The sequence below is a fragment of the Heterodontus francisci genome, chromosome 3 (genome assembly GCF_036365525.1).
Source record: "Heterodontus francisci isolate sHetFra1 chromosome 3, sHetFra1.hap1, whole genome shotgun sequence".
NCBI lineage: Eukaryota > Metazoa > Chordata > Chondrichthyes > Heterodontiformes > Heterodontidae > Heterodontus > Heterodontus francisci.
Window position 1 is genome coordinate 133,443,691 of NC_090373.1, and position 16,125 is coordinate 133,459,815.

A 16,125-nucleotide genomic window follows, 5' to 3' on the forward strand; every position below is an offset into this window, starting at 1 on the left:
TGTCTCAAATTAGACTTAAAATGGGGATACCACTAGCTGGAGCTTCATCCTGATTCAAAGAAGGTGATAACTTCTGTCACTCATTGTGGACTTTACCGATACAAGAGATTGCTATTTGTCAACAATGTGGCACCAGAGATTTACCAACAGGAAATTCATAAGGTGATACAAGGGATCCCAGGAACAGCCAATATTTCAGATGACATCATTCATGGAGCCAATAGAGAGGAACGTGACGAGAGGCTGAGATTAGTATTGGCTAGATTGCAGTCAGCAGGGTGTACGGTACATGCAGACAAGTGCCTTCTGGGCATGACCAAGCTAAAGTTCATGGGACTTAAACTCACGAGAAGCAGACTCAATCCTGCCAAAAATGACTTGTGAAGCAACAGGCGAGGCACAAAATGCTAGTGAAGTGAGAAGTTTTCTGGGACTTGTGGACTATTGTGCGAGGTATATCCCAAACATCACTACCCTGGCTATCAATTATGCAAGTTAACCAGAAAGAATGAGCGGTTCAGATTTGATGAACAGAAAGCTACATTCAAAGCTTTGAAAGACAGTTTGACAAGTTCTCAAACCCTGGGATACTATGATCCAAATGCATCAACAAAAGTCATTGAAGGTGCTAGTCCAGTAGGATTAGACGCAGTGCTGGTGCAAATGAAGGCTGATGGTCGGAGAATCATTGCTTATGCGAACAGATCTCTGATAGATGTGGAGAGAAGATATTCTCAGGCAGAGAAAGAGGCCCTAGGATTGGTATGGGCATGTGAAAGATTCCATGCATACTTGTTTGGCATTGAGTTTGAATTAATGATGGATCACAAGCCCTTACAGATGATTTATTTTTCCAGATCCAAACCATGTGCCGGAATTGAAAGATGGGTTTTGAGAATCCAGCAATACAAGTACAAGGTGGTTCACATTGCTGGAAAGATGAACATTGCTGACTCACTGTCACAACTATTGAGGGAGGATCAAACACACAGATCTTCATTAGAGAAGGAAACTGAATCATTCGTGGAGTTTGTGGCAGTTCATGCTACACCCAGAGCAATGACAACTAGAGAGACTGAAAGAGAGTCAGACAAAGATCCAGAATTGAATTACCTCAGACAGAAAATCCAAGCTGGAAATTGGAAAAATTGCCCATTCAGTGCAAACGTTGTTCCAAGTGAATGAACTGTGCACAATTGGGAAGTGTATTCTCAGAGGTTATAGTGCCACAAAAGCTTGGGCCTAGACTGGTGATGCTAACTCAGTGGTTGCTACTAAGCCAAACTTACAAACTAAAGTATGGAGGATGGAGAAGGATGTGGAACAGTTTGTCAAAACATGTCATTCATCTCAACTTGTCAGTAGATCCAATCCACCAGAACCAGTGAGCAGCTCACTGTTACCGGCTGGACCATGGGAGGCTGTAGCAGTTGACTTGTTAGGTCCATTTCCATTAGGAGAGTCCTAACTAGTGGTGGTTGACTATTACAGCTGTTAATATGAGTATGTGGTAATGAAGTCTACAATGGCAGAGAAAAAAATGTTGGCATTGACTGAAATATTTGCGAGGCATGGTCTACTAGTCACATTGTATTCAGACATTGTATTGGGGAGGCGGTGGCATAGTATTATCACTGGACTAATAACCCAGAGACCCAGGGTATTGATCTGGAGACATGGGTTCGAATCCCACCACAGCAGAGGTGGAATTTGAATTTAATTAATAAATCTGGAATTAAAAGCTAGTCTAATGATGGCCATGAAACCATTGTCGATTGTTGTAAAAACCCATCTGGTCCACGAATATCCTTTCTTTAGGGAAGGAAATCTGCTGTCCTTACCTGGTCCGGCCGACATGTGACTCCTGGCCTAGAGCAATGTGGTTAACTCTTACATGCCCTCTGAAATGGCCCAGCAAGCCACTCAGTTGTACCTAACCGCTACGAAGTCAATAAAAAGGAATGAAACCGGACGGACCACCCAACATCGACCTAGGCACCAGAAACGACAACAGCAAACCCAGCCCTGTCGAACCTGCAAAGTCCTCCTTACTAACATCTGGGGGCTTGTGCCAAAGTTGGGAGAGCTGTCCCACAAACTAGTCAAGCAACAGCCTGACATAGTCATACTCATGAATCATACCTTACAGACAATGTCCCAGACATTGCAATCACTATACCTGGGTATGTCCTGTCCCATCGGCAGGACCGACCCAGCAGAGGCGGCGGGACAGTGGTCTATAGTAGGGAGGGAGTTGCCCTGGGAGTCCTCAACATCGACTCCGGACCCCATGAAGTCTCATGGCATCAGGTCAAACATGGGCAAGGTAACCTGCTACTGATTACCTCCTACCACCCTCCCTCAGCTGATGAATCTACTCCTCCATGTTGAACACCACTTTGAGGAAGCACTGAGGGTGGCAAGGGCACAAAATGTACTCTGGGTGGGGGACTTCAATGTCCCTCACCGAGTGGCTCGGAAGCACCACTGCTGGCCGAGTACTAAAGGACATATCTGCTAGACTGGGTCTGCGGCAGGTGGTAGGGGAACCAACACGAGGGAAAAACATACTTGACCTCGTCCTCACCAATCTGCCTGCCGCAGATGCTTCTGTCCATGACTGTATTGGTAGGAGTGACCACCACACAGTCCTTGTGGAGACGAAGTCCCGCCTTCACATTGAGGATACCATCAATCGTGTTGTGTGCCACTGTCACTGTGCTAAATGGGATAGATTTCGAACAGATCTAGCAATGCAAAACTGGGCATCCATGAGGCGCTGTGGGCCATCAGCAGCAGCAGAACTGTACTCAACCACAATCTGTAACCTCATGGCCCGGCATATCCCCCACTCTACCATTACCATCAAGCCGGGAGACCAACCCTGGTTCAATGAAGAGTGCAGGAGGGCATGCCAGGAGCAGCACCAGGCATACCTCAAAATGAGGTGTCAACCTGGTGAAGCTACAACCCAGGACTACTTGCATGCCAAACTGCATAAACAGCATGCAATAGACAGAGCTAAGTGATCCCATAACCAACGGATCAGATCTAAGCTCTGCAGTCCTGCCACATCCGGTCGCGAATGGTGGTGGACAATTAAACAACTAACTGGAGGAGGTGGCTCCACAAATATCCCCATCCTCAATGATGGGGGAGCCCAGCAAATCAGTGCAAAAGATAAGGCAGAAGCATTTGCAACAATCTTCAGCTAGAAGTGCCGAGTTGATGATCCATCTCGGCCCCCTCCTGAATTCCCCAGCATTACAGATGCAAGACCTCAGCCAATTCGATTCATTCCACGTGATATCAAGAAACTGAAAGCACTGGATACTGCAAAGGCTATGGATCCTGACAATATTCCGGCAATAGTACTGAAGACCTGTGCTCCAGAACTTACCACACCCCTAGCCAAGCCGTTCCGGTATAGCTACAACACTGGCATCTATCTGGCATTGTGGGAAATTGCCCAGGTATGTCATGTACACAAAAAGCAGGACAAGTTCAACCCGGCCAATTACTGCCCCACCAGTCTACTCTCAATCATCAGTAAAGTGATGGAAGATGTCATCAACAGTGTCATCAAGCAGCACTTGCTTAGCAATAACCTGCTCAGTGATGCTCAGTTTGGGTTCAGCCAGGGCCACTCAGTTCCTGACCTCATTACAGCCTTGGTTCAAACATGGACAAAAGAGCTGAATTCAAGAGGTGAGGTGAGAATGACTGCCCTTGAAAGCAAGGCAGCATTTGACCAAGTATGGCATCAAGGAGCCCAAGCAAAACTGTGGTCAATGGGAATCTGCTGGTTGGAGTCATACCTCGCGCAAAGGAAGATGGCTGTCGTTGTTGGAGGTCAAACATCTGAGCTCCAGGCCATCACTGCAGGAGTTCCTCAGGGTAGTGTCCTAGGCCCAACCATCTTCAGCTGCTTCATCAATGACCTTCCTTCAATCATAAGGTCAGAAGTGGGGATGTTCGCGGATGATTGCACAATGTTCAGCACCATTCGCGACTCCTGAAATACTGAAGCAGTCCGTGTAGAAATGCAGCAAGACCTGGACAATATCTAGGTTTGGGCTGATAAGTAGCAAGTAATATTTGCGTTACGCAAGTGCCAGGCAATGAATCTCTCCAACAAGAGAGAATCTAACCATCTCCCCTTGATATTCAATGGCATTACCATTGCTCAATCCCCCACTATCAACATCTTGGGGGTTACCATTGATCAGAAACTGAACTGGAGTAGCCATATAAATACTGTGGCTACAAGAGCAAGTCAGAGGCTAGGAATTCTGCGGCGAGTAACTGACATCCTGACTCCCCAAAGCCTGTCCGCCATCTACAAGGCACAAGTCAGGAGTGTGATGGAATACTCTCTACTTGCCTGGATGGGTGCAGCTCCAACAACACTCAAGAAGCTCGACACCATCCAGTACAAAGCAGCCCACTTGATTGGCACACCATGCATGAACATTCAATCCGTCCACCACCGACGCACAGTGGCAGCAGTGTGTACCATCTACAAGATGCATTGCAGCAACGCACCAAAGCTCCTTAGACAGCACCTTCCAAACCCGCGACCTCTGCCACCTCGAAGGACAAGAGCAGTAGATGCATGGGAACATCACCCACCTGCAAGTTCCGGTCTGAGTCACACACCATCCTGACTTGAAACTATATCGCCGTTCCTTTACTGTCGCTGGGTCAAAATCCTGGAACTCCCTAACAGCACTGTGGGTGTACCTACCTCACATGGACTGCAGCGGTTCAAGAAGGCAGCTCACCACCACCTTCTCGAGGGCAATTAGGGATGAGCAATAAATGCTGGCCTAGCCAGTGACGCCCACATTCCATGAATGAATTTTAAAAAAAGACAATGGACCACAATTCATTTCACAGACCTGTGCAGATTACATGCAAGTCACAGGTATTCACCATCACACAGTAACACCTAAATGTCCGCAGTCAAATGGGGAAGTGGAAAGACAAAACCAATCCTTGGAGAAATGAGGGTAAAGACTGGAAGGAGGTGTTGTTGTCATATGTGGCCATGTATAGAGCAACTACATACATGACGGGAAAGAGCTTAGATGAGTAGTTATTGGGTGCAAAATATGCACCAAGATACCAGAGCTGAGGGACATTAGAGTTGATCAGGAGGTTCGAGATAATAATGCTGCGAAAAAGGGTGCTTGAGAGCTAGACAGCCTGATGTGATGCCAGGTGATGTATTGCTCCCTATCTCTGTAACCTCCTCCAGGCCTGCAATCATCTGAAATATCTGAACTCCTTCAATTCGGGCCTCATGAGCATCCCTGCTTTTAATCGCTCCACAATTGGTAGCTGTGCCTTCAGCTGCCAAGGTCCTAAGCGCTGGGATTCTCTCCTTAAATCTCTCCACCTCTTTCGCTCTCTCTTTTTCAGACGCTCATTAAAACCTACTCTTTGACCGAGCTTTTGGTCATTTGGCCTAAATACGCCTTTTGCGGCTCGGTGTCAACTTTTGTTTGATAATGTTCCTGTGAAGTGCTGTGGAACATTTTGTTGTGTGAAAGGTCCTATGATTAGTAAGTTTGTGGACGACACAAAGGTTGGTGGAGTTGCTGACAGTGATGAGGATTGTCAGAGGATACAGCAGGATATAGATCGGTTGGAGACTTGGGCGGAGAAATGGCAGATGGAGTTTAATCCGGACAAATGTGAGGTAATGCATTTTGGAAGGTCTAATGCAGGTGGGAAGTGTACAGTAAATGGCAGAACCCTTAGGAGTATTGATAGGCAGAGAGATCTGGGTGTACAGGTCCACAGGTCACTGAAAGTAGCAACGCAGGTGGATAAGGTAGTCAAGAAGACATACGGCATGCTTGCCTTTATCGGTCGGGGCATAGAGTATAAAAATTGGCAAGTCATGCTGCAGCTGTACAGAACTTTAGGCCACACTTAGAATATTGCGTGCAATTCTGGTCGCCACACTACCAGAAGGACGTGGAGGCTTTGGAGAGGGTACAGAAGAGGTTTACCAGGATGTTGCCTGGTTTGGAGGGCATTAGCTATGAGGAGAGGTTGGATAAACTGGGATTGTTTTCACTGGAACGATGGAGGTGGAGGGGTGACATGATAGACGATTACGAAGTTATGAGCGGCATGGACAGAGTGGATAGTCAGAAGCTTTTTCCCAGGGTGGAAGAGTCAGTTACTAGGGGACATAGGTTTAAGGTGAGAGGGGCAAAGTTTAGAGGGGATGTGCGAGGCAAGTTCTTTACACAGAGGGTGGTGAGTGCCTGGAACTTGCTGCCAGGGGAGGTGGTGGAAGCAGGTACGATAGCGACATTTAAGAGGCATCTTGACAAATACATGAATAGGATGGGAATAGAGGGATACGGTCCCCGGAAGTGCAGAAGGTTTTAGTTTAGGCAGGCATCAAGATGGGCGCAGGCTGGGAGGGCCGAATGGCCTGTTCCTGTGCTGTACTGTTCTTCTTTGTTCTTTGACATCTAACAATTCAGATGTCCAAGCCAGTGATGCTGTTGGCAGGCAGACAGCTTGCTATCTGGAGGAAGAAATATCGGTTCCAGAGGGGCTGATGACATTTCCTAATCCTGACATGGTGACCAGGGTTCCTGAGACAACTATGGCGTGAGAGGGGACCACCAAAGCCATGTCAAGTTTTTGTGTTCAGAAATCATGGACATTTTTTGTCTGACAAGGGACAAATATCATGATTGTATGTGTGGGTTTGAGTATTGGAGAATATCTCGTACTTGAAAGGGAAACTGAATGTAGCTTTGTGCTTTGGGGAAAACATCTGACCTGGGGGTTGTAGCAAGGTCAATATAGCCTTTGTAGCCACAGGTGCGAGCAGTAAGCAGAACTCTACAGAAGTCTTCAATAAAACACTTGTTAAATCTTTGTTGAAGTCACTGGTGTGATTTGAGGTATAATTCATTTCAACCTGAGATGTGGCTCTGCTTCATTGCTGTTATCCATCTTGAAGAGATGAGATTTAGTGGAATCCTATGCACCACCGAGTTGCGAGTTTATAATGAACAGAGGGTTATTCCCAACCCCTGGACTTTATTTCATCTGACACCCATCCTTGTATAGTATAAAATAAAGTTTCTGATCTAGAGTATGGGTTTATCTACAGAAACTATGACTAGGGAAGGACAAGTTTAAGAAGTATTCAGTCGGGCGGCACAGTGGCGCAGTAGTTAGCCTCACAGCTCCAGCGACCTGGCTTCAGTTCTGGGTACTGCCTGTGTGGAGTTTGCAAGTTCTCCCTGTGACTGCGTGGGTTTCCGCCGGGTGCTCCGGTTTCCTCCCACAGCCAAAGACTTGCAGGTTGATAGGTAAATTGGCTATTGTAAATTGCCCCTAGTGTAGTTAGGTGGTAGGAGAATGGTTGGGATGTGGTAGGGAATATGGGATTAATGTAGGATTAGTATAAATGGGTGGTTGTTGGTCGGCACAGACTCTGGCTGAAGGGCCTGTTTCAGTGCTGTATCTCTCTATGACTCTATGACAACCTGAACCATAATAGAGCACCAACAAGCTGAGGGCTTGAATCTTTTTTTACTTGGTATCGAGGCTGAGGACTGTACTATTTGAAAATTGCATTCCACCAGTGTGGGAAAATACCACAGTGAAGTGATGGTATCAGTTACTGTATCTCGGGAGGAAACGCAAATCCTTTTCCTGTGAGATATACTTCTATGCCAATAATGGAGCTTCCATTTCTCTGACATTTTCCCTCCAGAAAGAATAAAATATTTGTGTTGTGGAGTGATTGCCAAGAGGGTCATTCATACTTTACTGCAGTGTTCCAATTGAATATTCCCAATTAACTTTCTTATGCAGTTGCCCTAAACCAAATTTTGATGAAGGGGGATGAGAACTGATCTAAGTACAAAACAGCAAAGTAGTATACCACAAATATAGAATAAGTTGTTAACCTGCAGCCACTTGCATAATTTCATTTAACTGGAGCTTGGGATTACCATTTCCTTGGGCTTTGTAACTGTCCCTAAATTAATTATAATATGTTATCACAATGCTAGCTTCTATTTGTAGATTTATGGTGACTGGATTCATCAATATTTGAAGAAGAAACATAAATGCATCTTGAAACCTTGCAGTAGCAAGCATATGGCTTGCTTCAGCCCTTGTTTAATGAGATACATTAGGAAATTAAAGACAAAGTGAATTTTGGCTCAATTTAGTTAAAATATTTACAATCCAAATTAGATTTTTTTTTAATTCAGTTAACCACTTGACAAACTGGTCTGACGGGAAATATACTTGACCCTCCCTCCCTCCACACCTGCCATGAACTTTCCCAGCAGAAGAAACACCTTGTATAGACTGAGGCTGATAATTGGGGGATATTATTGGTGAGCATTCATAAACATTTCCAAACTCTTCCTGCTTCAAATTATTGTGAAGCAGTTAGCGGAAGGAAATGTTCATAACACCATGACTTCAAATAGCACTGATATTTTAGATTTACATGAATGTTTCCATTTCACCTGGTTTTAAATGAATTGGGGAAAGCAGCAGCCTTTAATAATTTGCAAAAACTGTTGAGTGTTTGGCTACAAATTATAAAAGGAATAGAAGGCCAGGTAAATCTCAGACTGAGTCCAGTTGAGTTGAAGCTGTGCAGTTCCTATTTTCCGAATTGATTTTACCCTTAATGCAATTGTCAGCACACATTGAGTTGCAAAACAAAGAAAATCCATCATTTATGGACTCAGAACTGTCCACAATCTTTCTGGAGTGAATTTGGGTTCGGACAAATAGCATGTAAAAAATGAAAAATGCCATGTGAACGTTTACTTCCCATTCACTTTGGAATATGTTGATATTCCACAAAATAAACAGAAAATAGATGAACATTCCTACAGCTTTCAGGCTGTAATTTTACAGGTAAGCTGTTTTGGGATGGTAGTGTAGTGGTTATGTTACTGGATTAGTAATCCAGGGAATGTTCAAATCCCACCATGGGTCATTTGAAAATACTGTTTTTAAAAAAAAAACTGAGCTGAACTCTGAGTTTAACTCCCTGACAAGAAGGGTTAAAATGTAAGCAGCTATGTACTTACCTTGTCCACTCCGTACTCGTGACCATGACTATTTAATAGGCACATTTTGGGACGCATGTGCGGCTCTTGACACAGGCAGACAGTGGCTTCATTGATGTACAACAGTTGAGGTCTGATGTCCATGGCGTGATTTTTCCGCTCCATTGTGTGTTTGGCACCCAATGCTTGTCTCACCAGTAACACAGTCCATCAAGGAGCAGCAGGCCCAGAAAAGGGCTGAGTAGATAAATTAGTTTGGGTTTTTTTGGCCAGGAGAAGCACGTTTGAATGCCCCCATATCCCCCAGCCAGGTTAAAATTGGGGCTGTGGTATCAGTTTAAAAGAAAAAGTGATCATTAAGCTATCAGGTTATGTAAAAACCCAACTTGTCCATTCATATCTTTTATGAAAGTAGATTTGACATCCTAGCTCAGCCTGCACTACATGTCCAGACCCACAGTGGATGAGCTTTAACTGCCTTCTGAAGTGGCCTTCCAAGCTACTTAGTTGTATTAAAAAAGCATTGTTGCCGCTTTACCAGAGTTACCCACATCCTGAGAATGAGTTTTTTTAAAATTGTAGTGTGAAGCTTCACTGTACAGTTCCATGTTAACTTTTTATTTATTTATTTACATATATATATAAAACTGAACAGATTTTGCATTTCATTTCTCACAATTTGCTGTCTCATCCTTTCCATATCTGTCACTTTTTAAAACTGAAATTCTTAAAATCATTAATTCCTTGTCGGTGTTTGTATTTAAGAAATAGCTAGTGATACTGTAGCCTGTGGGCAGTAGTTATGTCCCTCCTTTTTACTATCATGCTGGTTTTGAATCCTAATGGGCATATCAAAAAATGTGATGCTTGGAAGAGAATTTCTATAAACTACAGCTAAAAATAGTCAGTATGTTGATCTTCACACCATGGTCTACTTAAAATTCATCAGTAGTTAAATCTAAACAAAAATAACAAAACACTGAACAAAAAGCATTATTTTACCAAATGACTTTCTAAAACGTTTCTTGGATATTGGAACATTAAGTTCCGCTAACTTGAGTGATTTTCCAGCTGTGGAATGAGTGGATGGTGGTTTGGTTAATTCTTAAGTTCTTTGGCTGGCATCAGATATTTGTTTGCCTGGAGTTGACGGTATTTTTGTTTTAGGTCACATGACAAAACTGGTTCTGACATGCCTTTCTGCTCACACTGTTATAGATTTGCTGTTTACCTTGAGAGACAGAATCAAAATTATTATAAAAGCAAAATACTGTGGATGCTGGAAATCTGAAATAAAAACAAAGTGCTGTAAATACTCAGTAGGTCTCAGTGTTCTGACGAAAGATCACAGACCTGAAAAGTTAACTGTGTCTCTGTCTCTCTCCACAGATTCTGCCAGACCTGCTGAGTATTTCCAGCACTTCCTGTTTTTATTTGATTTCCAGCATCAGCCGTATTTTGCTTTTATAATTGCCCTCACAACATTTAAGACGTATTTAGATGAGCACTTGAAACACCATAGGCTACGGTGCTGGAAAATGGAATTAGAATAGTTAGGTGCTTGATGGCTGGCACAGACACAATGAGCCGAAGAGCCTGTTTCTGTGCTGTATAACTCTATGACTATAATAAAATGGAAATACTCAGCAGGTCTGGCAGCATCTGTGAAGAGAGAGAGATACACACACACAGTTAACTTTTCAAGTCTGTGATCGTTCATCAGAACACAGACCTGCTGAGTATTTCCAGCACTTTTCTTTTATTTCAGATTTCTGGTTGTACTGGGAATACTATTGTGGCAAAAGTCTGCATATTTTCTGCTTAAAAGTAATGTTTGCTACTTTTGCTTCATGATCTTGTATCTTCTCTGCAATGCTGACCTATACTAGATGACTGAGCATTGAGTTTGCCTGTGCCAGGAGAAAATGTCAATCTGCCACATCCAGCAGTGGGGGCAGAATTCATTAGCCTCTGCCAATGTGAAATGGGACAAAACCGCCTTCTGAGAAATCTCCACAAGACGCGTCATTACGGCAAGAAATTGTTCCATATTATATAACTTGTCACTGTTGGGGCTGCCGACTGTGACAGGGATATTACATAAATATAGTACAAGATTCATTAGAACTATGGATGAGTTTTACCAGCAGGAGAGAAGCTGTGAGCCGTCTCATTACAACATACTCTTGTATAGTTCCAATGGGCTGAGCTTCAGTGGAAGAGGCAGGGTGGAGGAAATTCTCCTGCAGTTGGGTTGAGATTTTATTCTACTTTTTTTTTCAACTTTACAAATTGCTTTGTGACTGTTAGAATCAATTATACAAAAGTTAGCTTAAAATCATTAGTTACTTTGTCCAGTGGCACTAACAGGACAGTATGTTCTGTGCCCATTATGTTGCTTTCTTTCTGTATCAGTTGCTAGATAAATAACTTCACAATTATCATATTTGTTGGTTCAAGGGGTAATGCAGCCACATGAGTGGCGAGAGTCTAAACAACAATTTTGGCAGGTTACTTTATCTCTCAGATTGTAGTAAATTGGATTGTAATATCACCTATTGTAGTTAAGATATCTTGATAATTGGTTCATTAAAGTTATGTACTGTAAGAGAAATTTAAATAAAAACCTTCAGTTGATTGGGAAGACATGTAGATTGTGCATGATGCAACTTTTAGTTCAGTAGTATTGCAATATTGGGGGAGTGGCGATGATCACACTGGTGTGGAGAGCTCTAATTGTCTGCATTGGAGGGAGGTAAATTCAGCAAGCAGATTTTCATAGTTCATACATACTTCCTAACAATTCAGTCATGTTAATTTAATGAATTACATTCTGATTCTGACCTGTCAAGTAAAGTTTGTTTTATGTAATGTTAATGGGGCCAGGCTGTTGTAGCTCGCTGTCCAGTCCAAGCATGTTAGATTTTGTTTTTGTGCTCGTCATTGCAATTTAGTAATGCCTGTTCTTAGAATTTCAACATTTTCCTGTTTAATGAAGATTATGCATTTTTTTAAAAACTGTTGAGTTCTTATAATTTGTAACTAGTCCCAGTTGTATTTTTCATTCTATAGAATTGTAGAAATTGTTTTGTTAGATTTTTCAAGTTATTTTTGAGATTTTGGAAAATGTTAAATGCTGGATCATTTTTGGTCTGAAGTATGTTCTTGGTTATATGGTTACATCAGTAAATGTTTTTACTCAGCATCCTTAGTTTTGGAAGAAATGTTAAATTGAAATGTACATTTACTGCAGAAATTGATTATTGAACTTTGCCAGTAAATTCTGAAAACTTCTGACTTAGTTCATTTCCACACAAGAATGTTTTTGTGCCTTACAGCAATCTGTGTTCAGATGTGTGAGGAGGATCTTGATCTTGTAATGCTTCAGATTTTATAGGGTCTTTTGTAGATGGATGTACTCTGCAGTATAATTAGATTATTCTAGTTCTTTATCAGTACAAATTCCAGTCAGGTGTACTGAACATATCTTTTTGGATTCCTATAATCATTTCATCATTACAAGAAATCATTAACAGAGGTGGACATTGCTTAAAAAAAAAAGTTGCATCCTAACTGAATTGTGAGCCATTGAGTATTTTTTAGGTCAATAAACATTTTATAATCTACAAAAGCCATTATACCAGAAAAATCTGTTACCATTGTAAAGAAAAATAAGTTTTATCCTCACTTCAATGTCAATAATTGCTGACAGCGGTAACCTAGGGTTGAAGTTGTAGTGATAGCAGTCTTCTGGAGTTGAAAACGAGCAGATACTTGGACTCTTTTCTCTGAACATGCTGTTCTTCTCTCCAACCAGAAATCAAGAAGTAAATTGACCGCAAAGTGAAAAAGCACTTACGTTGCCAGAAAATCTCTAGGAAAAACGAGTGCTTTGAATTAAATGGGGTTTAGGATTGTTGGCAGACTAGGAAGGCATCACCAGGCCACATTCGTAGGTATGTACATCGTATTATAAATTGTGCACATTTTAGCGATAATTGGGGAGCTGCCAAGTTTTCAACTTGGGCCTAACTTTCTGACATGGTAAGCTATCTCAGAGGAGCACCTTGCTCTTGGGGCAGTTATATTTGCTTATTTTGTAGACTCTTCTGTTCTTGGTGCGAAATTAATTTCTGCTCAACACTCCAGATCAACTATTTGTGTGTTGCAGCTGGTGACAGGATAAAGATGCTTGGATTTTTTGTTCCTTGATCTGTCTGGGCGATAGATCAGTATTTGTATTTCATTATCGGTTTGCATCTGATTTGAATACATGTGGATTTAGTTTTTTTTACTGTACTGTGCGATATTAACAATTAGGAATTCTGGACCAGGAAGCGCAATAACTTGGTATTTCTGTGATGTATTTAAGAACAGGGAGCGAAAAAATCTCAGCTTAACCAGCATTTGAGACTTTTTGTATGTAAAGAACTTTATAAGGTAGTGAAATTTTATTTTTGTTTGTAACTACTGTTGAGAGGGGGCAGATACAGTAACTGATGTCACTTGCATCATTAGTGTTTCTTGCACTCACCTCTTGAAGCATATAGATGCTATGGAAATGGTGTACCACACAAGCCCTTTAAATAGTATAGAAATTTGGAGTCAAGATCTTGTACTAAAGGAAGCCCTTTTTGTTGCCAAAAGTGATCAGATAATAGGGGGAAAGTGTGTAGTTAGTGTACTACATCTGGATGACTCCACTCAACTGTAGAGCTCCGATCTGATCATGTAAATGGGGAAGACCTGCAGTGGCGTCATGGTAAAAGGAGGTGTGTGAAGGAACTAGACTTTTAGCACTCTAATTTTCTTACCAATCAACAGCTGTAACCTTAACAGTATGAGTACAACAACAATCATTTAACATGAATGAATAGATAAGGAAATTAATCACTTTGTTATTGTCATTTAGTGTTGGTATTCCTGGTTTTAGTGGTGGGACTGATTTTCAAGTGGGGATTTATCACTAATTTCATTTTATTCAGAGTTGTTACTTCAACTGTTGCAAATTAACACTCCTTGGTCTGTAGCCTGTTGTGATCTGCATTTGAAGATGTGCTTAGGTTCAGCTAGAAAACTTGCACCATTAGAAGTAAGTATTCCAGGTGGTGTTTTCCACTTTCACATGTGATGTTGCTTATGGTGAGCTGCTATAATATTGTTTGGATAAACTTTATATATTATTTGGGAACATTTGAGCATTTTGTAATGCAAGTATTTTTGTGTAACTGATTCCCCTCCTTTTGATTTCAACTTTTTCTAGATTTCATGACAAAAATGGACAGAACAATGAATATCGCAAGGTGACATCATTTAACATCCAACACACACTCGATTCTGGGGCTGCTTAGTATCTCGACTTGCTATGCTTATCCATCCTGTGCTAAGCCAGTTAAAAATCAGTGTGATTAATTCTTCTTGTAAACTCCGTTGAAAAAAAGCACTGGTTATATCAGTATTGCTAATTATATTTAGGAGCAACTTGAATTTCCTAAGTGGGAAAAAAAACTTGCAATATTTTCTTTTACAGTTTATCTTTGTAAGGATTTTGTCTTTCAATGATTGGTTACTATTTGTTTCCAAAATTGGTAGACTGTGGTCGACCACTTTGGAAAGCAATTAAGAGGAACAAACTCGATCATTTTTGTAACTTTAGAGTATATTCGAGATCATGAAGAGACCAAATAAACACCGACAGCTCCAATTCTTCAGCCTCTTCAGCAGGAAACCCAAATCAAAGTCAAAGCTGGAGATGTCCACAGTCACGATTGAGGGAGTGCACACAAAAACAGAAAGTGAGGATGAAAAAAAGATGTCCTCCACCAACAGGACAACACAATCGTCCAGTAATGAACAGTTATTAGGCACTCTGGAGTGCCCACTCTGCCTTCTTAGCCAGCCTCGATCCCAGTTCCCAGAGATAATTTCTTGTCATCATCGTTCTTGTCTGGATTGCTTACAACAATATTTGAAAATTGAAATTACAGAAAGCAGGGTCAATGTTGCCTGTCCAGAATGTTCCGAGTTGTTTCATCCGTCAGACATCCGTATGATTCTCAACAATGGCACTTTGATGGATAAGTATGAGGAATTCATGTTGCGAAGATACCTTGCATCTGATCCAGATGCTCGATGGTGCCCTGCTCCTGATTGTAGGTAGGTACTGCATAATCAGTGTGATTTGTTTTAAGTATGTGTGTTTCATTTTCTCGTACTAATTACCACATAAATGGGGGAGGGGTATGATGGTACAAGACTAAGCTACTTTTGCAAATATTTTTTGCCTACAAGCAGCAGATAAATATAGAGTGCACAGGTTAATACAGCCAAGTTATTGACGTTGGATCACAATACATGTGTAAAGCAAGAAAATAACATAAGAAATAGCGACAGGAGTTGGCTCCTCAAGCCTGCTCTGACATTCAATAAGATCATAGCTGATTTTCAGCCTCGCTCCACTTTCCTGCCTGGTCCCCATATCCCTTGATTCACTTAGCATCCAAAATTCTATCAATCTCAGTCTTGAATATACTCATCGACTGAGCATCCGCGACTCTGAAGTAAAGAATTTTAAATATTCACAACCCTTTGAGTGAAGAAATTTCTCCTGATCGCCATCCTAAATGTCTGACCCTTTATCCTGAGACTATGCCCCCTAGTTCCAGACTCTTGCTTTATAATATTTTAGTGTTCGTTTATATTTTTCTTTTTGCCTTGAGTTCATGTTCATGTCTGGACTCACCCTGAAGGTGTAATGGGCCTGCATTTTAGCCATGCTAAACTCTTTGGGAGGAACTGTCCTACAGCAGTGACTCAGGCTGTAGCCCGACCTCCTGCCTCCACCCAGGTTCTACCTGCATCAGATGGGGTGGAAGGAAATGATCATTGAAAGTGTATACTGTCTGAAGTAAGTAAATCTGTAACCAGTGCATCATGTGGCTTCAGGCTGAAGTGAATGGGACACATGGTGAGCAAGAAAACTTTAAACAATTCTGTGAGTAAGAGCACAGGGAGATCTTAATGTTATTTCTTTCTCCATACACCC

General features: G+C 41.8%; 1 protein-coding gene across 5 annotated transcripts in view; it reads left to right on the top strand.

Moving 5' to 3' along the window:
• si:ch211-278j3.3 (E3 ubiquitin-protein ligase RNF19A) overlaps positions 1–16,125 on the top strand; it is a 91,261-nt gene that overhangs the window by 37,376 nt on the left and 37,760 nt on the right. For 3 of the 5 annotated variants that reach the window (XM_068026043.1, XM_068026033.1, XM_068026039.1), the window contains 2 exons: positions 12,898–13,036; positions 14,344–15,236. In XM_068026043.1, the coding sequence (XP_067882144.1) occupies positions 14,752–15,236 (485 nt within the window). In that variant the 5' untranslated portion in view covers positions 12,898–13,036; positions 14,344–14,751. The remainder of the gene's footprint in view (positions 1–12,897; positions 13,037–14,343; positions 15,237–16,125) is intronic. The other 2 variants (XM_068026041.1, XM_068026042.1) reach the window with 1 other exon arrangement.